This window comes from Pelophylax lessonae (assembly GCF_965119305.1).
Source record: "Pelophylax lessonae genome assembly, chromosome: 1".
NCBI lineage: Eukaryota > Metazoa > Chordata > Amphibia > Anura > Ranidae > Pelophylax > Pelophylax lessonae.
In genome coordinates, this window is record NC_138768.1 from 508781629 (window position 1) to 508806831 (window position 25203).

A 25203-nucleotide genomic window follows, 5' to 3' on the forward strand; every position below is an offset into this window, starting at 1 on the left:
ATATACTGTATATGTTTTTTTCTTTTTGAGGGGGTCAGAGTTCAGCTTTATGTTCTCTGGGAAATGAGGCCTCTGCAGGTGAAGAGATTGCTGAGACCACAAACCCTTTTCTGAGTACATTTGTATGGGTGCCAGGTGAGCTCTGTTATCCTTGTGGTTGTGTTTCTTGTCTAAGTACAGTTTCTGATTAATTTCCCTTTTTTGACATTTGACTTCCCGACATACATTTTCTAACATCATCTGTGGATATCCAGTACGTTTTAGTGTCTGGTTACCCTACTCCAGCACTAGGAGGCTCCAAATTCCCAGTACACGCCAGCAGTCCTTTGATGGTTGCTACAATAATGTTGTGTGACATTTGTGGTTAGTTTTAAAATATGGGACAGTCTTAGCAATTGTAGGGCAATAAAGATGCATCCCCTCACATGTTCACTGTCAGTATATAACTTTTCCCTGTGCAAGTAAGGACTTTTTTTTTTTTTTTATCAATGCTAGCCTCTATATTAAATGCTCATAATATTTGCCCTGACATTCTGACACAATAACTAATTTAATATTCTAATGATGACACACGTTAGACTTTGGCAAGAGCAGTGATGTTCTGAATGACCTCATTTAACAACGCAGACAATTCCTTACCGTGACTCACATCTGATTTTCTTTTTACGAAGCATGAGTGTAAAGAGAAAAAAAAAAAAAAAAAAAGAATTTCAGGAAATGTCAGCAGACGTAAAAAAGTAAAAACAGGGGGAATGACAAAAAGGGGGCAGCGGTGGAATAGTAAAGAATCCCTTCTCCAGTTCTGTAGGGCTTGGTAATTTTGGCAACCAATGTGGGCGGGGAAATGAATGGGACTACAGGCATATTTAGCTTGTCAGTTCTCAGTTGCTCAGACTTGCAAAAGGGTTTTCCTTAACCTGCAAGCTGTCGGTTTCCTTTTTATATGCTTCAGTTGCTTCCATTGCACAAGCTGAAAAACCTATAGTATAGTAAAACCTCACAGACAAGCCACTTCCTTACAGCAGTACCTACAAGCAAAAAAAAATCTTCAGGAATTTACAAGAATCAAGGTGGAATTTTTTTTTTTTTTTTAAAGCGCTCAAGTGTATTCAAAAAGCCTTGAAATATGATCGCTTTAGTGCTCCCATGGATATGCATATTAATTGTGAACTCCTTGACTCGTAAGTAAAATTCTTTGTATGTCTTTTAGGTAAATGCATGCACAGGTTTAACAGCAGTTTAAAGGCTGTGATACTTTGTCCACAGCAAAAAAAAAAAAAATGACAGCTTTTATATATATATATATATATATATATATATATATATATATAAATGACAGCTTTGAACTTACTATGCATTTAACATGAGCCTTTGCTGTAAACTGAATAATTGTTGCAGATAGATATATCTATTTTTCTGTTATGAGTTACTAATTGTTTAAAAAAATTTAAAAGGAATTTTTTTTTTCTTTAGATTGTATATGTTGTTTGGGTTTGAAAATAATGTATGTGTTTTAACTTAACAGTAAAGTGTTGTTGACTGTATTAATACTTTACAAATAAATAAGTTAATAAACTGCCAACCTCCTATCATAAAATGGAGATAAAGATGAAAGCACCGGATACGAGGCTATACATATAAACAGTAGTGGTACAGCTCTCAGCTGTTTAAGTGAAGCTTAGAACATATGAAGGCAAATGCAGTTGTTGAACAGACTTTGTTAAATTGAAAAGGTACGTCCACATAAATCCTTCTGCCTGAGAATTGCCAGTGTTTCCGCTGTGCCTCTAAAATGCATGCTGAAGTTATTGTTTTAAAGCATAGTGAAAATATACAAAGCTGTAAGATTTGCTCTTTAGTTAAGAAAGGCACGATCACGTGTAGCAACAACAACAATAAAAAAAAAAAAAAAAAGTCCATTTGATCTGGGTGCAATATAACTTTTCCAACTGATGTTCCTATGCACAGGAGATGTAAAGGAGGTCTGCAAAAAAAAAAAAAAACAAATGTGGAAGTTTATGTGTGAATTCCTGATTTGACTTGCTTGAAGGAAAGCAGAAAATGTAATCTTCCTAGAGGTTCTTGGTAAGAGGGGTAAGCTGTTGCCTGCAGGAACATATTAATTGGAACAATAAATGGGGAACAGTTTTAAGTAGCATGGACATGGATGATGAGAAGCAAATAAGGCTTTTTAGGAATCTGCTGCTTAATCCCACTGCTGCTCATTGCTTTCACTCATTCATTCATTCTTCATTCATCCTTTACATTTGAAACATAGCAGGTTCATAAAAGGGGCTCTGAGCATCACTCATTATTTCCAAACATGGAAATTGGTATAGTATGTTTAATGAATGCTTGGTGTGCGTGTGTCATTTGCATATGATATATTCTGTATGATATATTCTGTATGATATATTCGTATTCGCATAATAAATTTAAATATGCAAAATGATGATTTGGGCACTGGTATGCCAATTGAATCATGTTTTTTTTTTTTTTTTTATGAGAATATGTACAATGGAATCGTGTTTTTTTTTTTTTTATGAGAATATGTACAATTGAACTATGTTTTTTTTTTTTTTTTATCATGATATGTACAATTTCATGTTCACTTAAAAAAATAGCAAAATATAATCTTCCCCTTTAAGGATGGAGGGCAGGTATTTTTATTTCATTTTGCTAACATCTACATGCAAATAAGATCATAAAATAAAATAATATAATATATAATATAATAACTAACTTTAGTAGATATTTTCATTATTGTTTTATGGTTTAATAAATGATATATTTATTATAGGATTGGCCTGGTGGTGGTAGCATGCTATTGTGGTGACTCTGTGGTCTGTGTGAATGGTGTTTAAATTTAGAAACATTGTTGTGCAGCTGGAACCAGTGTTTGGAGCTACATGAGTTGCCTTTAAGAAACAATAATGCTTGGCTGAGGTATCATATTGTTATCATTAACACATCAGAGTCAGAGGATCTGGTAAAATGCAAAACCTAAAATAAATTTACATGTAAATTCACAGAATATCTGCAGCGTACCAAAGAAAGCCAATGAAGCCTTATGCACTTTGTGCAGATTATGGAAACGTCCATGCTCAATGATTGTTATGCTTAGAAGTCTTAAGCTGGATACACACTATACAACTTTTGTTGTTAGATTTCCTTTAGATTTACCTTCAACTATGTAGTGCAAGGGCCTGCCTGATTGCATACAAATTGAAAGTGTTTAGATTTGACCTCATGTTATATGGTTTTGGTAAATCTAAAAGAAAAAATTCAAAGACAATTGTTTAGTGTGTATGGCCCATTAGTCACTACCAAATTATTAAATGTACATGTGAACAGACAGACAGAACAGACATGTGAACAGACAGCACAAAGCAGCCATATTGCACGCGTCTGTATACAGATCGATCCATACAGTAGGCAAAATGTTCAGGATAAACTTCACTAATCTTAGCTCACAAAAAATATTCTTGCATGTGCTGCACAGCTAGAGGCATATATGCACATTCGCCTTTTTCTGCCTAGAAAAAGGGTTTACGACAATTTTATTTTTAAAGCAGTCTTAATATATCAACACATTGTTTTTACATTTGCAATAATGCAAAGACAGGAAAATATATAGTCACTTCTTTCTAAAATAGTTTTTGTAGATCTCAGGAATTCCATTTTGTAAGAGATTTCACTACTTAGAGTTGTGACATCGTATGCCTCTCATGTTGTGCAGCCATAAAATTAGACATACCTTACACTGTCGAGCTAAGACAGAAAACAGCTCATACATTTGCTTGAAACATTATCATGGGCAAGTGTAAGTTGTTAGTTAAAAATGTATTTCTGTATTCGATTTTTCATGGTTTCGGTGAGTAATATTGATGACCACTTAATTTGTAGTATACATTTGAGGATTAGTTCAACTACCCTGCCATTTGTGATTGAAGATAATGCAAGTGCAATTCGGTGACAAGCGTTGAGTAAAACTACTTTAGTTTGTGACAGGGTTGATTCTTTTTTGAGGGATGAGGGAAAATCTGGGATTTGGCAAGACTTTTTCAACTTAACCTTAATCAAGCAATTTACGTTTCTGCATGGATCCATGTTTACATGTTACTTGCTGAGGGACATGGCCTACCAGGTTGTTAGAAGGCCTTGTTTTCTTTACCATTATACAAAAAAGGAAATATAATAATGCAAGCAGTGCTTTTACGTTTTAAATTTCAGCCACCAATTTGGCCTGACTGCGCTTCGATTTTGGCCAGCATCTGTGTCAATGAATGCTGAAAAAGACTTTAATTTAATTTTCAGCCCAACGTTTGTACTGACTGTAAGTACAGACTGCTGGAACTACTCTCATTTCTTTCACTTTAACAAGTGGTCTGGTCTGTGCCGCTCAGTGACCAAGAAATTGTAATAAAATCAGTTTAACAAAGCAGACCTGGGGTCACATAGAATTGTACGTGTTAAAAACATCTTGTACTTGTTAAAACCATCTCCCTGTTTCTAAATTGCCTTGTTTCATCATTAGGAAACCTGCATAGAGTTCACAATACAAAAAAAAAAAGCCATGAACAGAAGTTGGATGCTTTTTCCAAATTAAAGATATTTTTTCTTTTGGTCCAAAGTGGCACCAGATGGGATTTGCAATCGTATGTTATTTATTAGAGTCTTTTGGATGCTAGATGAGGCAAATAAGTAAAACTCCTTCAGAAATATGACATTCAATGATTATAGGTAAAATAATGTTCTACAATGGAATCAGTCTCTCCAATGCATTCCTGACTACTGAAGTATTAGTCTTTGACCCTTATGTTACTTGTAATGTTGACTAAGCATTTCATTGTTTAAGTTTTATCGTTATGAAGTCATTATGAAGTCATTCTCTCTTTGCATATAAGTTCTGTGCATGTGCAAAACACCCCAGAGAAGCATATTTAATGAAGATTTTTTGTTGCTTTTTTATTTCTGGCCTGCCAGCTTATATTCAGTACAAATATTAAAGTCTGAACAGAAACCATTTTTGAAGCACACGTCAACAGTGCTAAACTGTAGGACAATGTAATTGTTTAAAACTGTATTGCAGTTTGTTTATTTAGTGAGAATTGTATTAGATCAACTCCAACAGTTGGTATCTTTCCTAGTTTAGCTGGGATAAGTTGACACATATGGGTAGCTTGCCCAATGTGTACTGTCCAGTAAATAGGCATGCTGGGTAACAAAGCAGTCTGCTCATTCCATAAAGAATTACCATACACCTTTGTGCATTAGTACCTTTACTATGCTTAAACTTTAGAGGTTTAAGTGGATTAGGGTCATATAACTGAAATGGGCACTAAAACCTCCACACATGTATAGTAATTATCTAGTACCTAAAGTACCTTTAAACTGGCTGCTTATTTCTCCTGAAAACAAACATTTTAGTACATACAGGATGCTAAGAAGATCAGTGCATTCAACTAAATCCTAAGGACATGAACACCCTACATGACAGATTTTGTGTAACTACTGTAGACTAGAAAAAATATTGATACTTGTTCTGTTGCACATCCCCTCTTTCAGCGCTTAATCTGAAGTACAGTGTAAAAAAAAAAAAAAAACTATATCTAAAGGTAAAAGACAGATAAAAAAGGCAAAGTATGCCAAAAACAAACAACATTATGCCACTTCAAGCTTCTTCTCCAGCTTTCCAACGTGAAAATGATTGGATCATGCCAGTTTTAGGATTAACTAAAATATAAGCAACATTTTTAAAACGGAAAACCAGTGGAAATTGAATTTAAACTAGTAAAACATAATTACCAAATATAGTTCACTGAATTTGTTTCACCTTTTTAAAAATATGGCAAAAATAAGCAATAATAAGCAATAATAAGAAATGACCCATAACAGCGTTATAAATAAGCAAAATCAATTCATTTTTTTCATGACTGATCTTTTTGTTTTGCTGTGCTTGATTTGTGTTGTGCTAAGAGGGGTAAACCAGTAGAAAATATGGTTTGTGACTTTTTATTAAAAAAACACCTACAACTAAGTAGGGTATTCTCTATTTGAAATTATTGTGTTGATGCCTTTGAGCATATAATGCACATGTAATGTACACAATATTGGTATTTAGAGTATGCTTTACTAAAGGTTTTCTCTGCCAATTATTCTGCTTTCTCTTTAAAACCCTTCTCAGAATGAGGGGAAATTGCTTTTTTTTTTTTCATCTAATTAGGTTTCCTGTTTGAAATGCCTTTGCCAAAGTTGCAGCATTGAAGCACAAACTAATTTGCCCAACAGTAAGTCCTGTGAAATATTTTATTTTGATTGGTAAAATTTTCATCTAAGTGTAACCTTAAAATGACTATAGCTAGTTCTTAATATTTCCAATGAAAGTACATCTTATACAGAGTTGGGTATGTTTTTGAGTATGCACTACATCTAAGAGGGGCAAAATGACTGTTGGCCATGTTAACATTTATTTGTATTACATGTAAATGTATATGCTTATTTTTTTTATAGTATTTGGAGAAAAAAACTCCCATTGAGTAAACAACATTATGACCCTCTATATCGTTGCTATATATATATATATATATATATATATATATATATATATATATATAATTAGCCATGGGGTAATGCTACCTCATGCAAATGTTGCTCTTTAATTTTATGCAACTCATTTACTATATGAGTATATTTTGCTGGCCCAGCAAGTCTGTGCTCTTTTCAAACACCCAATTAGTTTAGGGGAAATTTATGAAGGAAAAAAAAGAACATTGAACATAATTAAATATTTAAAGGGAGCAAAGGTTAGCTCGGCCAGCATAAAAACGACTCCTTTAGTGAATCAGGAGCACTTAGGTATAACTAGATCTGATTGGGGGGATGTCTTTATTAACCTCTGACTTCATTAAGTGCCAGTTACCATTTACCTGTAAAAATGTGGGGTTGATTTACTAAAACTGGAGAGTGCGAAGTCTGGTACATGCATGGTAGCCAATCAGCTTCTAATTTCAGCTTGTTCAATTAATCTTCGACAAAAAACCCGGAAGCTGATTGGTTTCTATGTAGATTTGCACCAGCTTTTGCACACTTTAGTTTTAGTAAATCAACCCCTTTGTCTGAATTGCAGTTTGATAAAATATATGCGTTTTAAGGATCCGTCTTTAAAAACACAAGCTTTTTGGAACAGGTATGGAAGCATGTGAGTAAGGAAAGTTTTAATACTTACCTAAACAATGTGAGCAGAGAAATAGAATAGAAGATTTCATACCTAATAAAAGGCATTCAGGATAACTAATATTACTTTCTCTGTTACTTTTTGCAATTATTTAACAATAAATAAGTATAGGAAATAAATTAGTGGACATGATGGAAATTTATTAACACATATGTATTAATGTATTATTATATGTATTTTCTTAATCATACTGTTTATTAACAGATAATCATACCATCAAAACACTCGTCTAATTCTAATTTAAAAAAACATGTCCAACTTGCATTGCATAGACACAGGCTTGATCAATAAAGTGATCATCAGCAATGTGCAGTAAACTTGCAATGTGCAGTAAACTATATTAAGTGCATAGACCTTTTCAAACAAATCTCTTTGGATCATTGACATTTTACTTTTGTATTTGGAGGCTTATTTTGTAAAAACGCATTGAAGAATTTGGAGAACCATATCCTAAATATGTTTTTTTTTTATATTAAATAGACCCATCCACACCTTCTTCCACTCTGCATTCATTACATTGCTAGCAGTGCTCCTTATAATGACTGTTTTCCAGAGAATGGGGAACATTTAAATCTGTAGGTAAGACGTTTTACAGGACAAAAACATTTTTTGTATCTGTAAAATAAAAATATTTGCAAAAAAGAGATGAAAGGCAATTACACCATTTTGTCAGCAATAAGCTAACAGAGGTTGGATCTCTGAATAATGTTTAAAACAATTTAACAGGAATCTCTGCATGGTTGAGCTTAAAACTGATATGTCAGGTGACATCTGTGTAATATTGTTTTGCTTGAACAGTACCAACACAGTCCCAGCAAGATTTTTACAAGTTGTTGCCAGCTTGTATGTGTAGTAAAATGCTACTTTTTACATATATAAATATGGCGGCATCCTTATGATTTTCTTTCAGCTGCTCTGTTCCTAGCTACCCTTAATGTAAAACCAAGCTATTGACATACATTGAAGTCCTACTGATAAATAACAGGACCAATAATGATTTTGCCAGACTAGAAAAGAAAGTATGGGTACATATTGCTCAATCCATTTAGGGACGATAATTATAAACAGATTAAGAACACCAAGTTTCTAAACTTTTTTATGCCTTTGCAAATGGGCATAACAATTAGTGTACAACACCAAGCAAGCTTCCATTTCCTGAACACATATGGCACGTTTATCTCAGTGATGTACCTCAGAAGTCTCACTTATCAAGTCATTGGAAAGAACTTATGGTACTCCATAGCACCCAATTACATTTTGTAATTTTTTCCATGCACGTTTGTTAGTATATAGTAGAAACATGATTGTGAAAAGACAGGTTTTATTTTAGAAACTTAGCTGAAAGATAATCAAGAAAGATTTTAGTGAAGTAATATTATTTATTTTAAGAATAATATCCCCACAGGTCATTTATTTTGAGTATGATTAGCTTCTCAAAAATGTAGTTTGCTTGGAACACCTGTATTTGTCATTTTAACTCGCACAACCCATTTAAGTTAGTTATCATAAAGATAACATTTTCATTATGAAATTCTAAATATTTCTTTCTACTAACAGTCATGCACTCAAGACCTTTTCAAGATTAGGTTTAAAAATAGGTCTTAGTAATGTTCTTCCAGACTTTGTATTTGGAGCAATACCATTTGGCAAGTAAAAGAGATATATGTATCATTGTTTAAAAATCCTGAAATGTTTTCACTATCTTGCTCAATGAAAGCATCTTCTTAAATTGAAAATATTATTTTATGTACTCAAAATTTATAGTATTTTTCAGTAGCAAACCTTAATAAAATGTCCTTAAATTGGAAAAGATTTGAAAGAGGATGATTCAATCACTTCTAAAAAAAAAATTATTTTTAGTAAAGTAATTTTAAATTAATTACAAATAAACATAAAGAACAAGTTGAATGTTATAAACATAAATATTTAGAAATAATTACATATTTATTATAAAAAAAACAAAAAAAAAAATGTTTTCAAAAAATATTCATACAATTTTCACCCAAGATCCACACAGCTTTAGATGTAATGCAAGTAAAAAATGTGTGAGCTATGGTTGAAAACATTTTTAAATAGATGCCACTTTGTTCATTTATGAAGACAGCATGATAAATAGTAGTAGGTGCCATCTTTGGTGTTTATCCTATGAGTAAATTGTTGGGAATTCAGCGCTTATCTTATGACAATCTGGAAATGTAATAGTATTTGTGTAGGCTTCATAGAAGTTATAAAATAACCTAGGTTGTGTTAGAAATCAGCTCAAAGAAAAAAAGGTGTTCCTCCAAGTATCTTTGGCTGGGTTGTAACAATGACTATATGTGATAGCTAGGCATTCAGAGACTGTCTAGAAAATTTTAATGTTTGGGGAACTAACTATACTGCTCAATCGAGTACCTGTACACATGTTCCCTGTTTGTATGCCCACACTGGTGAGTGTTCTACTTTTATGTTTTGGATCGTAATAAATATTGTTAAGCAGAGAGCACTAGATTCTTGTGTTTGTTTCTATAAATATGATCACCCTGCTGGGAGTAAGGAGAGAGGAGAGAGAGGAGTTGATGTCCTGAGTACTCTATCAGTGTTAGTATACACAGTAGGTCTGGCTGCTACCCAGCAGTTCCCTTACCATGGGAGTGGAAAGAAGGGGGGTGAAGAGCCGATTATCTACCAGCACCTAAGAGTGCACTAAGTGTGTTTGGCTCATTATAATTTGTGAGCCAGACTGGGAAGTGAGCGGCTAGCATATTATTATTATCAGCACCCAGATTCACCTTCATTGGGATTGAAGCACCAGCACCTTATTGTCTTGTTTGCACAGCACAGAAGATTTTTATATATTATGGACTTGGCACATTAAATATGTTTTATCACTTGGACATTTTATGATTGTCCCTATATTGTTAGCACGTGCACTTTGCTCACTGTGACACTTTCTATATTATTTATTTAATGATTTGTTTATTTATTTAAAACCCAGTCATTTTATCTATTTAGTAGTGTTGGAACTTGCACTTTAGATTGGCACTTTTTTTGTATGATATAGCACTGGTATCATTATCAGTTACCCCTCTGGCGCCGCATTTATTTTTATCCACCTGGCTTCTTGTCCAGCTTTGGTTTCTAAAGTCCGGTTCACTTTTTCTTATTGATTTAAATTCTCATTAAGCATCTCACATAGTTGCATAGTTAGTCTGGCTGAAAAAAAGTCCATCAAGTTCAATCAATAGAAGAAAAAAAAATAATATATATATATATATATATATACATATATCCAATCCTTTATATACAATCCAATACCCACAGTTGATCCAGAGGAAGGCAATAAAACCAAATAAAGCATCATCCAATTTGCTCCAGCAATTCGTTCCTGATGCCCCAAGAGGTACTTGGATGTTTCCTGGATCAACTTTACCTATCTCACAAGCATGAAGCTTGGTTTAGAAACACAGTTTCATCAAGTTCATGCTTGGTGTGAAAACCGATAGATGAGAATGCAATTAAGTTGAGAAAAGAAACCTTTAATACAGAACCACATAGACAGGTGCATGGTAAAGGAACAATATAATGCTACATTACCAACAAATATTTAGTAACACCATAAGCAACTTGCATAAACCAACAACATTTTTGCTTCTTACCATTATTCAGTTTCCTTCTGGCAGTTTAAGTGCTTGGTGTGGTTATATTAAAGACGATAAATGCAATATTTTTACGTAAATTAGGCCATGTTTTGATAGACAGATAGCCAAAACCTCGTAAACTATATTAATCTGCACGTTGAATGCGTGTTCTTGTATTCATGTTTATGGATGAAAGGAGCTGTCATTTACTCTGCATAGGGTATGTACAAAAGCAGATTTCACTGAAAAAAAAAAAAGGACATGCCATTGTGTCTTAATATTTTTATGTCTGCATTTAGGTAATTACAATTTAATTCTTCCATAGACATAAATAGACACTTTACTACATGTGTGAACATGCTCGAAAATGCAGTTTGTCACCAAAATGAATAATACCTGTGTTAGATGAGGATTAGGTGGTAGGCTGGTGACATCAATACATAGGAATTATACCTATATGGAGATGAGCTTATGAAATAATCCATAATCCATTTGAACAGCCATAGGATTACATATATATTATAATACCACATTTTTATCCAGATAATAAAATAATTTTGCATTCCATCTTGATTCAATATCAGAAATAGGTAAATAAATAAACTAGTTTTAGTGGTAGCAAAAGAACCCCTACCACTATCTATGAAATTATCTGAGGCTTGGTAGTCATTCAATTTTTGTTTTTGCAATAATATCAGATTTGTGAGTTGGCACCTACATGTATAATGCACAATGATGTAATTGACCTTCTTGATCTATGTTGTTTATTCCAAAAGTGTTTAGTAGCTGGTAATAGATAAAACACTGGCTGATTCATACATTTAACAAGCATCATGTCTATATTGTTTTTATCATGTGGGTTTTAATTAACACTAGGATCAAAATTTTTAGGGTTTATGTATGTTATGTGCAGCAGTGCAGGTAATGTGTTTTTGCTTACGCAAATTCAACTTTCAGAAATTATTTTTTCTCTATTCATTATAATGCAGCTAAATATGCAGGCATAAAAGACTTTAACTGATAGAATGATACAGTCAAAATGCAGATAAATCTTACTGCATTTCTCACTATGAATAATAAGCAAACATTTCTTAAGGGTAGAGGTACAGGGATGTTGGTGTATTGTTAAATGCAGCTGTTTCAAACATTTGGTTGACTTACTAAGGGTGCAGTCATTTTTCACATGGTAAAAGGGTTTTTCTTTTTCAGCTGCACATGATTGGGTACTCATTGGGGTTAACTTAATAAATACATTTTTGTTTTGGATGGAGTAGTCAAATGTCACCAGAACAAGTTTCCCCCTAATCCTATCTCCTATTCTTGTGACAACTCTAAAATTTTGAGTTTCCCATCACTTTCTGTACTGGAAGCAATAGACACAAGGACCAATTGTGAATGTGAATGTGAACAGGGGCTCTAACAATTACATATTTAATCCATGCCCCAAAACAGTTTATACTTTACATAAATGTAGCTTAGTAAATAAGCTGAATCTGAATAATTTAGGTGAACTCATCTTCATCTTATTCACTAGTACGTTTAAAGAACCGAAACGTAAACATTCTGAGCTCCTTTAGTACATCAACGCCATGCCTAATTTACTATTATAGTTGTTTCTAGTTATATCACTGATGGCCAAAAGGTGGCAATATTACCCTGTTACCCTTCTTTATGGTAATGTAGACTATAAAACATTTTTGCGTACTTTCCATTTAAAAATATATATTTCTGTATTTAATATACTTGGGGACCTTTGCAAGCTACCCAGATGGTCTATTTTTGATTTAAGAAGCTGTTGTGGGCTCTCACTGTAAAATTGTATGTCTACTCAAAGATTTACCTGTTAAAATTGTAAGCATAGATTAGTATGTATGTTTTACAATCTACATTTCCAAATGGCTCAATGAACACTTGGCCTTACATTGTTCTGGAGACAGCTGTATTAGTAACTGTGCAATATCCTACAGGTACAGGGACAATGAGCAAGCACATAGAAAGATTTTCATACATTAAAACTTTGTTTCTGATTTAACTACCAGAAAATTGCTGCTTAAAAGAGCTGGACTATAAAAAAAAATGTGGCAGAAAGGGGGTTTACTAAATGATAGTAAATTTCTAGTGAATAATAAATAAATATATATATATATATATATATATATATATATATATATATATATATATATATATATATAATCCATATAATCCAAAAGAAAGAGCAGCACTCATGGGTCCTGAAGGGGTGAACACACATTGATAAAGTTGTATTTCAAAGTTTTGATGAGATGCGAGGAAGATGAGCATATGAACATAGAACAAAAACTTCCTCGCAGTGTGTTCACCTCTCAAAACCCATGAGTGCCGCTCTGTCTTTTGGATTATATGTAAGTCATGCTTTGCTGAGTGCCCAGCCCATTTTCTTTTCGATATAGATATATATATATATACATATATATATGTGTGTGTGTGTGTGTGTATATATATATATATATATATATATGTACATATATGTGTGTGTGTGTGTATGTATACATATATATATATATATATATATATATATATATATATATATATATATATTAATACTAATATTTATATATATATATATATATATATATATATATTAATACTAATATATATAATATGTATATAGCTATATAAACAGTATGCCTGCTGCAAACTGTGGGGGATAAGGTCTTTACTGTTGGTAACAATCAAACATATAAATACTATGCTGTAAAAGGTCAGTGAGTAGGTAGCAGGTCCTTATGCTAGTGTTCCCGTATCATATAACAAAGAGCTACAATATAATATTATAGATAACAAAGAGCTACAATATAATATTATAAGGAAAGTAATAAGTTACAGACCATTCCATGTACCCATTGTTGTTCTTATCCTTCAGAATGTACTGTTATTTACAAAGAGCAATAGAAGACAAATCCATTCTGTATAAGAATATATATAATATTGTTACTGCGCAATCAACTCCTTAATAATAAATGATCACCCTGTGGGTAACTGCCAAGAATACCGTGTGTCCCCACACCTACAATAAACCAAAATACAAAATTAAATTGCAGCTCTGCCCAAAAAAATAAACATATATGTATTTTGACAACACCTAATTAATAATAGCCCCCCTATTGGGGCATAACACCTCTTAATAATTTCAATATATGCAATATACAGGGATTGTACAACCCCCAAATATACACTTATAAACATAGTTACAGAGTTACATAGTTGGTAAGCTTGAATAAAGACAATAGGCCATCTAGTTCAAACTGTGTGGGTGTGTGTTCGAGTAGATAATCATATCCCTGTATATTGTGTTCGCTAAGATGCATGCCCAAGAGTCTTTTAAAACGATCAATACTTCCTGCTGACATCACTGATTGTGGAAGAGAGTTCCACACCCTTATCGCCCTTACAGTGAAAAACCCCCTACGCAGTTTAAGGTAAAGCCGCTTCTCTTCCAATCTCATTGTGTGGCTTATACTCCCTGGGACTAAAGAGATTCCTACCTACACTTGGATCCTCATTGAGACATTTGTACATTGCTATTATATCTCCTCTCAAGCGTCTCTTCTCCAGGGAGAATACATTTAGAACTTGTAGCCATTCCTCGTAATTGAGGTCCTCCAGTCCCCTTATTCATTTTGTTGCCCTTATCTGGACTCTCTCCAGTTCCAGCACATCCTTCCTGAAGATTGGTGACCAGAATTTGATGGAATACTCCAGATTTGCCTGAACCAGAGTTATATAAAGTGGCAGAATTATCGTTTTATCTCTGGAGTATATCCTATTTTTAACCACTTTAGCCCCGGAGGATTTTACTGCTTAACCTCCCTGGTGGTATTCCCGAGTGTGGCTCGGGGTGGGATTTCACTGCCATAAGCGGTAACCCCGAGCCACACTCGGGGTGCCGCCAGGGAGCATCGCTGGATCCTTGTAGAGGTTACTTACCTTGTCGCTGGGATCCAGAGATGTGTCCCTTCGGCATATGGTGGCCGGATCTTCCGCCCAATGCTGTAGAGCCCCGGCTTCCGTCTCCTGCGACGTGACACTCGCAGGGGGGTGGAACCGGCGGCAAATTTGAAAAGTTATACACACAAGCACACTGATTTAATTGCAAAATAAAATAAACTGATATTAGTTTGCCCCCCTGTACCCTTTCCTGCTGTTTTACTGTAATTTATATATATATATATATATATATATATATATATATATATATATATATATATATACACACGTATATCTATCTATCTATCTATCTATCTATCTATCTATCTATCTATCTATCTATCTATCTATCTATCTATCTATCTATCTATCTATCTATCTATCTATCTATCTATCTATCTCTCTATCTATCTATCTATCTATCTATCTATCTATCTATCTATCTATCTATCTATCTATCTATCTATCTATCTATCTATCTATCTATCTATCTGTATACGTATATATATATATATATATATATATATATATATATATATATATATATATATGTACTCTTTAACTTATTTATAGTTATTTATTATATTATAATTTTTGATTTTGTGTTTCAAACTTTATCATACCCGAGATGTTATAAAGAAGAACGCACTGTAAAAAAAAATCATATGTAAATAGTTGGTTTGGGCTGCTCGTCCTTAAGAATTACATGCAAAATAATTGTACCTCTTTCAGCACCTAAAATCGGAAAGAATCATACCGCCAGGGAGGTTAATGACCAGGCCACTTTTTTCAACTTGGCACTGTGTGACTTTAGATGACAATTGCGCAGTCATGCAATGCTGTACCCAAACAAAATTTACGTCCTTTTTTCCCACAAACATAGCTTTCTTTTGGTGGTATTTGATCACCTCTGTGCTTTTTATTTTTTGCGATATTAATAAAAAAAGAGCGAAAATTTTGCGAAAAATTTACATTTTCTCCTTTGACTGTTAAAAAATATCCAATGTATTCAGTTTTGTCATATATTTAGGCCAAAATCTATTTAGCTACATGTCTTTGACAAAAAAATTCTCAATAAGAGCATTTTTATCCACTGTAAGACCGGAAGATTTTACCCCTCTTGACCATATTTTGCGATTCAACACTGCGTTACTTACTGTGTTACTTTAACGGACAATTGCGCGGTCGTGCAATGCTGTACCCAAACAAAATTTATGTCCTTTTTTTCCCCACAAATAGAGCTTTCTTTTGGTGGTATTTGATCACCTGTGGAATTTTACATTTTTGAAAAAAAAGAGCGACAATTTTGAAAAAAAAAAATCAATATTTTTTACATTCTGATACATAACATTCCCAAAAAAAAAATGTAAAAATCTAAATCTTTTAACATTTTAGGCCAATTTGTTTTCTGCTACATATTTTTGGTAAAAAAATCACAATAAGCGTATTTTGATTGGTTTGCGCAAAAGTTATCGTGTTTACCAACTACGAGAAAGATTTATGTAATTTTTATTGTTTTTTTTTTCACTAGTAATGGCAGTGATCTGTGATTTTTTGCAGGACTGTGACATTGCGGCGGACGGATCAGACCCCTAACTGAAATGTTTGACACTTTTGGGGGGACCAGTGACATTACTACAGTAATCAGTGCTATAAATATGCACTGTTACTGTAATAATGACACTGGCAGGGAATAGGTTAACACTGTTGGTGATCAAGGGGTTAAATGTATGCCTCATGCTTACTGATGTGTGTGTGGGGGGTGGGGGTTCTGTGACACAGACAGAGATCGCAGGTTCAGCTATGCTGAATCCTGTGATCTCTCCCTGTCTGTCACAGAGAAGATCCGCCTGCTTTTTTTACACAAGCAGGCATATCTTCTCCCCGACAATCGGGGAAGAGAGGCGGCGATCGCTGCCTCTCCTCCTCTGGCCCAACTCCCACTGTGTCTAAACACAGCCTCTGAGACCACTAGGAGTACAGCGACGTAGGTCTACGTCGCTGGACCCAGGGGAGCGGACCTGCCGCAGTAATATTACTGTAAGCGGTCGGCAAGTGGTTAACGGATGCTAATATTCTAATAATGCATGCTAACATGTAAATAAATAAACCAATATCACACTAAATTTATCAGGCCATATATACAGCTTCAAAAATGCATAATTCCATAAATGTCTGCCACATCATGCAAACCTGATTTATAAGACAATACACCCAGGAATTGTGCTGTCTGCTTACATGAAATGATTGGAGCGGTAGTATAGGTTTGTTTAGCTTCCAAAATAGATGATCCTAACAAAGTACAGGTTGTATTTTACACATAACAATTTGTGTGACATATTGTGTGTTGTGAAATCCCATTTGGGTAACCAGCTTATAGTCTTTCCATGAATTTTGATGTGGGCTTGTATTAGATATGGGCTAGATTTGGATTAGGGTGTTTGTGCATTTGTTAATAAATTTTCCATTTCTACGTAGGATACTTTTGTTTGATTTAAAACAATGTTGCAGCCTATAAAAAAATTAACATTTTTTTCATTATTTTAATATGTCCTTTTCTAACCTTAGTTTTGGTCAGCTGTAATTTTCAACATGTATATGGCTTCCTCTTTATATGGTGTAATTACTTTTTCACATTTTGCTTCCTGTGCTACATTTATTTTTCCGACACATTTTCCATCTACCGTAATTTCCAAAATCTTGCTGCCTAATTAGTGTTCTTTTTTTTTTTGCCTATTCCTACTTTTTCTCTGTAGTAGACTCTTGTCACTGCATTCAGTTCCGGTAGATGTAATGATCATATTTTTGACAGATGTGTGGGGTGAGGCAGTGTACTCACCTTTAAAAGAACAGAAGTCACCATGACATCAAATGGAGTTTGGTTATTTCATAGCATTTAAGTATAAATTAGTGGATCATTAGCTGTTCATTTCAATATACTGTAACCTAATAAACAGATCCACATGGTGAAGCAATCTGTTCTTGCTCATTAAATAAAATAACATTACTCGGTCCCTCTGTCTTATTAGGAAATATATTTGTTTTGCTTTAGTAATGTTCCATACAAAGTGGTCTTGTTTAACACATCCGTGGTGTTTAAAGACATGTGGCTGTTGTTAACTCTGTGAAAACTGTAAGAGGAAGGTGAAAAAAATGAGTGAATAACAACAAAGTACAATAATAAATAGGATTCTGCACTTAAATGCTATTGACACTATTATAGTTAAGTCAAGGTTAAGACTGTTAACAAAGATGAAAATTTAGAACATTATTGTATTACTGTATAGCCTTATGTAAAATTGACTCAGGCTTTGTTTATTAAGGCAGAGTGCAATATAAAAATCCATCAGGTGTCATGTTTTATTGTTCAGACTACTTTAAAATGATGAGTGGTTGCTATAGGTTACTTTTTATATTGTTGTTTTACTATGCCCGTTCTTGTGAAATTGATCCACATCTGTCAGTTTAATTTATCATACACTCAATACTGCAGATAAAACTTGTGCACGTGAACAAACCGTAGGGCAAAAATTTGAAACTGGCTCATCTTGAGTCATCATTACTTGACCTATAGATTATAAGGTGCATATCTGTCAAGAGCACTAAATTGAGGTTGCCAAGAGGATCAAGATGATAATTTCAGGCTTACCAGCAAGTGAGGTTAGCTCCTGATCTAAATGCTGGATTAGTGACAATGAAAGCATTAAGGCTATTGGGTCAACAAGGGAGCGAGCATTTTTCAGCATAAGAGGTCCACAAAGGACAGCCAACAAAATTCTCTTTAAGCCACATGTCCAGCAAACCAAAGGTCAAATACCCACAATAAGATATAAGTGCAACTGGAATTTTATTGAAGAAATCCAAAGTTATATTCATAGCCACTAACCTGATCACAGCAGTGTTCTCATCAAGCTCTATCTGATGGATTTTGTCAATTCTAACGTAAAAAGCTTTTATGCATCTGGCACCACCTTTCTAGTTTAGAAAGTTTAATTTTTTTAACACAGGATCCCCTTTTTACTAAAATAAATAAACTAAATATTTAAAAATCATATATTTAACAAGAATTTAGATGAAAAAAAAATCATATACAGTATACCAATCAGATCAGCTTATCTCATGTATTCGAAAAACCTTCACGGTATGTAAATTCGTTTATACAACGGAAATCAGCCAGGCTAGATGAAGTAGCTTTATTTAAAACATTGTGTCAAAGCCCAGTAACTCTTATGTAATCCCTCCCCAGTATTGGTAAAGGCAAAACATTTTAATAAAAAAAAAAAAGACTGTGAAAAATGTGAAAGCGCAATTTTTAAAATGATCCAGAGTGTATAAGCATTCAGTTTATTCCAAAACAGTGTATGTGGCATCAGATTATACATGTATTAATATCGACCTGATTTACAAAGAAGAAAATGCATGTGAGCAGGAAGCAATTGCTGATAACTGAGTGTGTGGATGGATGCTCACCCATCAGTTGTGATCTCTTTACTAATTTGGTAAAGCATACACTCATGCTCAATTAATATATTGTGGTCTCAGTTTCAATATGCACAGTAAATAAGTAACCTTTCCATGACAAGTACCATTGTGAAATGCTCATGCACCAAAAAAGGAAGCAACTAGAGAAAGTAAGAAAACTGGTATGCCGCTGGCAGAAAAAAAGGCAGCATATGTATGGATGCAGTTACACTTTAACCACTTGACCTCCGGAAGATTTATCCATCTCCATGACCAGGCAATTTTTTGCGATATGGCACTGCATTATTTGAAATGACAATTGCGTGGTCGTGCGACACTGTACCCAGAAATAAAAAGTATTTTTTTCCCACAAATAGAAATTTCTTTTGGTGGTATTTGATAACCTCTGCAGTTTTTATTTTTTCCACTATAAACAAAAAAATCTGACAATTTAAAAAAAAAACACAATATTTTTTACTTTCTGCTATAAAATACATTCAATAAAAAAATAAAAATGTAAAACATTTTATTCATGAATTTAGGGCAATATGTGTTCTGCTACATATTTTTGGTCGGAAAAAAATTCCAATACGCGTATTTTGATTGGTTTGCAGAAAAGTTTTAGCTTCTACAAACTAGGTTATATATAATTCTTTTTTTTTCTTACTTTTTATAATAGTAATGGTGGCGATCAGTGACTTTTAGCAGGTCTGCAATATTGCCATGGACAGTCAGACAATAACTTGCACTTTTGACACTTTATTGGGAACCAGTGACATTAATACAGTTATCAGTGCTAAAAATATGCACTGTCACTGTACTAATGACACTAACACGGAAGGGGTTAACATCAGGGGCGATCAAAGGGCTAAATGTGTGCCTAGCCAGTGTTTTACTAAACTGTGGGAGGTGCCTAGCCAGTGTTTTCCTAAACTGCGGGAAGTGGTTTTACTAAGGGAAGGCATTGATCCATGTTCCTGCTTTGTCATTCTGCCTGTGTAATGAATGATCACCGGGTACCGGCAGACATTGAGTCTGCGGTACAAGCCAGACACAATAAGCTCTTGTTGGGTTTAGGTCCCCAACCCGGAGGTGCTGCATCACGTACAAGGTATGTGATCAAGCACAGTAGAGCCGCCTTGCCGCTGTATATGTAAGTGATACGCTCCGCAAGCGGTTAATGTAGCACAGCCTTCCTACAAGAGGTTTGTCGGCAATCTAATGATCATATATCAATATAAGTGCAGTGCTCCACCTTATTTCCTTATCAACCAAAAACAAACGCCTATGTGTCTCTTTGTATCACTTAAACAATCACCAACAAATATACAGTATACTGTACATATAAATGTTCTCATGTCCTATAGGAAAAAAAATCTATACATATACTGTATATTGATCCGTAAATTGTCCAAGGAAAGCTCATAGAAATTACAGTATGTGCACAAACCTTGTGACGTAACAAACATATTCTTTTGTGCCCAATTACACACACACACACACACACACACAAAAAAAGTGCTCAAGAAATACCGTTCAGTTCATGATTGTAAATTAACAAATGAAAAATATTTATAATAAAATTGAATCAAATACAACATAAACGTAGTAATAGGGATCTTAGTCTCCTCCTCTCCAAAGTTAGCTTCTGAGGAAGACCTTTCTAGGACATAAAGCATAAAGCAGGGTGACACACTTGGGCAAAACCACTCGAAAACCCATTTGGAAGGATGGGAGTAGAGTGAGGTGTTTTGCATCACTGCGGATGCCGATCCTTCATAAATATCAAAAAACTTCTGCGATGCTATACCCTAACTTGTGATAATAACTTCTTAGTACCTGCTCACACTTTATGATATTCAAAAGATCGTACAAGTAAAATTCCAAAATTCGTAAAGCACTAAGTGCAATCAAGCTGTGCTTACATTATAACCCTATGCCCAAATTACATACAGTGCTATAATACAGTATGTGCGAAAAATCTTATCAATCTTGTGTTCAATCGAAAATCTTTTGTGTCCATAAATACACATCCAATCCAAAATAAAGTCTCTTGTGTTATAAACAAAAAACCTTCTGTGAAATGTAAGCTATCATCTTCTCTGTGTATCTGTCCACACTTTCTTCACTTGCAGTGCTCAACAAATGAAGATGTGCCCCCACCTTAAATACATGACCAGCATTATATAGTGGTCACAAACAGCGTTTTCTTCTCTCTGGGGTCCAGTGGTGCCTGGCAATCTCTATTTGTCCCCACCATCACTTAAGATAAAGGATAGATACTACATAGTGCTCACCCTTTAAAATCACATTTATTTAAAAACTATTTCACTAAAAACACAAATTCTTTTGTGAACTTCAAGCCCAGTGCACACAAGAAAAAAGCACAATTTGTAGATAACGAATGTCTCATTTGTAGCTGGTTTCTTGTGCACAGCCACTTAGCTGCTTCTTGGATCGTGTACGTGCAAGATGACAACACCTAAACTTCACCCAATGCGTTTCGTTGTGGTCATGTGACTAGAATTGGGGACCAGAGTTCTAGCAATAGAAGATACCCCAACACCATTTTTTTTTTGGAGACAAAGCTCATCGACTTAGTAAATCAAATCCACATAATATAAAATTGTGATATGGCTGAAAAATTTAAGTTAAACACACAAAGAGGGACTATAAATCCCAACTAAAATAAATACAGTCACAATATATGAGTGAAACATCCTCCAGTGATGAAACCAGGCAGTGACCAAAAAATGTGCAACACACTAAAAAAGGAACCACAAGTCCCAGCAGGTGAGTATGTCTTCACAGCATCCCAAGATTTCACCCGTGACACAGAAGATAAAAAATGAGGCTGCTTACCAGACCCATATGGTCACCCAACCTAATGGATAGATCATATAACACTTAAAACCAGAACACATGAACAGGATCCCATGAGAAATTCTCCTCAGGATGTTGTAGGCAATAGACCCAATGAGAGCTGCACTGAAATCCCCTGTGTGGAGGGAGTCCTCAGGAAGTGTCAGGTAAAACTCATATGGACCAAAAAGAAGGGAAAAATCCACATAGCGTAATACTGCCTTATATAAAAATCCTTTTATTAAAAGTTAAACTTACATGGACAATGTGTACACCGAGCATGTCACAAAAACCGACGTGTAGACAGAAAAGGCCGCGGCGTCCCGCGTGAGCACAATAGATGCAATGGCCAGCTGTGGGGGCGTGGCGACGTCACGTCTGGAACGTTTGGGCGGGATCCTGTTCATGTGTTCTGGTTTTAAGTGTTATATGGTCTATCCATTAGGTTGGGTGACCATATGTGTCTGTATTTATTTTAGTTGGGATTTATAGTCCCTCTTTGTGTGTTTAACTTAAAATTTTCAGCCATATCACAATTTTATATTATGTAGATTTGTTTTATTTCATTAATCATTTGTTTATTAGCGCTACACTTTATCAGTACAATTTCTTGGACTTTTTTTCTATAGGTCTGTGTATGCTGCTTTTTTCTGTCACTAATTCACAATTTTATATCATTTTATACCTTAACGCAGATTTATTGTTTATGTAGACTTAGTAAATCAATCTTTCTGTATGAGAGTAAGCATCCAACTGTTATTACACAGGTGAAGATATTGGCAATCACTAGTGGCGGTGTCTTTACTTTGAAGAGAAAAAGACTAAGATCACTTTTGCTATTTTTATTTGATTGAATTTTTTTATGTAGATTTTTAATTTGCTAATTTTTAATCGTGAGCTGGTTGATCACTAAAGACTGTATTTCTTGAGCACTTTTTTCATTTTGTTTGTGTACTTGTGCACAAAAGGACACATTTTTGTACTTCACAGATTTTAAACACTTACTGTAATTTTTATGGGCATTGCTTGGAAATTATATAGATCAATATATATATATATATATATATATATATATATATATATATATTGAAAGAGAGAACGGGAAATACAGGACATGGGAACATATATATATATATATATGTATATACCGTATACTGTATATTCGAGTATAAGCCGACTTTTTCAGCACATTTTTAATGCTGAAAAAGCCCCCCCTCAGCTTATACTCGAATCACTTACCTGTTCTCCCTGGGGCTGACTGAACGTCAGCGGCAGCCAGCCGGACATGTTCACTGTGTATGTGCCGCCGCTGCTCCGGGAAAGCCTGCATGCACTCTGGCATTCTCGGGCAGACGGCGAATGCGCAATGACGTGTGGCGCCAGGCGGTGCCATTTTTAAATGTAAGGCACCTCGGGGATGGGTAAGTAAGACCCCCCATGCCCTCGGCCCTGTATCTTGCCCTCAGCCCTGCATCTCCTGCACCATGCCTGCAGCCCTGCATCTCCTGCACCATGCCCTCAGCCCTGCATCTTCTGCATCATGCCCTCAGCCCTGCATCTCCTGCACCATGCCCTCAGCCCTGCTTCTCCTGCACCATGCCTGCAGCCCTGCATCTCCTGCATCATTTCCCACCCTAGGCTTATACTTGAGTCAATAAGTTTTCCCAGTTTTTTGTGGTAAAATTAGATGCCTCGGCTTATATTCGGGTTGACTTATACTCGAGTATATACAGTATTTGTTTAAGTGATATGAAGAGACAAATAGGTGTTTGTTTTTAGCTGATGTGGAAATAAGAGGATCACTGCACTTACTGAAATATTATTTTGATTGTGTGAATAGGTGTGAAAAACATGGTGGTGCGAGGAAGCTCTATACTTAATTTTTTTTTTGCTGCGCAGTGACACGATAATAAAGTGTTTAATATAATGATCATAATACCCTTCTACTTGTTTGTAATACAGGGGAGCTATTTACAATGTAAACACTACAGCTGCTAACTCTCACTGTACATATCTGATGTATCAGGGCATCAATAAAAAAAAATTCTCAACCACCAAACAGACTGAAACATACCTTTTATACAATAAGCAGTAGAAAACAGAGGCTTCAGAAATACATACACCCATCCTACATGTCACGTGCTTTTGAATATCAAGCTGCAGTGGATTACAGAAAACTTTAGTTGCGTGACCTTACTGATTTGGCTTTTTTTTTGTTGTCTGGATTTGCTTTGGAATTACCATTCCCCTCTACTTATCTATATCTGTAGGACCCCTAGAGGCTAATAAAAACAACCTGCCCTTCTCAACCTCTCTCCTTAGGCCAGCTTCATACCTGTACAGTGCGTTAACATGTATTGCATTAACCTCCCTGGCGGTATGATTCTTTTGGATTTTAGGTCCTGAAAGCAGTACCATTATTTTGCATGTAATTCTTGTGAATGAGCAGCCCAAACCAACTGTATACATTTCTTATATATTATATATATATATATATATAAATGTATGTATACATATATTATATATATATATATATATATATATATATATATATATATATATATATATATATATATATATATATATATATATATATATATACGTATATATATATATATATATATATATATATATATACATATATACGTATATATATATATATATATATATATATGTATATATATATATATATATATACATATATATATATATATATACGTGTATATATATATATATATATATATATATATATATATATATATATATATATATATATATATAATGTATAGAGTTGGTTTGGGCTGCTCATTCACAAGAATTACGTGTGTATATATATATATATATATATATATATATATATATACACGTATATATATATATATATATATATATATATATATATATATATATACGTATATATATATATATATATATATATATATATATATATATATATATATATATATATATACGTAATTCTTGTGAATGAGCAGCCCAAACCAACTGTATACATTATATACATATATTTACATAAAAAGTACAGTAAAACTGCAGGAA

At 34.2% G+C, this 25203-nt stretch overlaps 1 protein-coding gene across 2 annotated transcripts in view; it reads left to right on the forward strand.

Annotated features, from left to right (window-relative positions):
• The first annotated feature begins 876 nt into the window (after window positions 1-876).
• The window catches only part of CRLF1 (cytokine receptor like factor 1), a 219814-nt gene continuing 195487 nt past the window's right edge, over window positions 877-25203 (forward strand). For both annotated transcript variants that reach the window (XM_082243854.1, XM_082243853.1), the window contains exon 1: window positions 877-1181. In XM_082243854.1, coding sequence (XP_082099980.1) covers window positions 1127-1181 — 55 coding nt within the window. In that variant the 5' untranslated portion in view covers window positions 877-1126. The remainder of the gene's footprint in view (window positions 1182-25203) is intronic.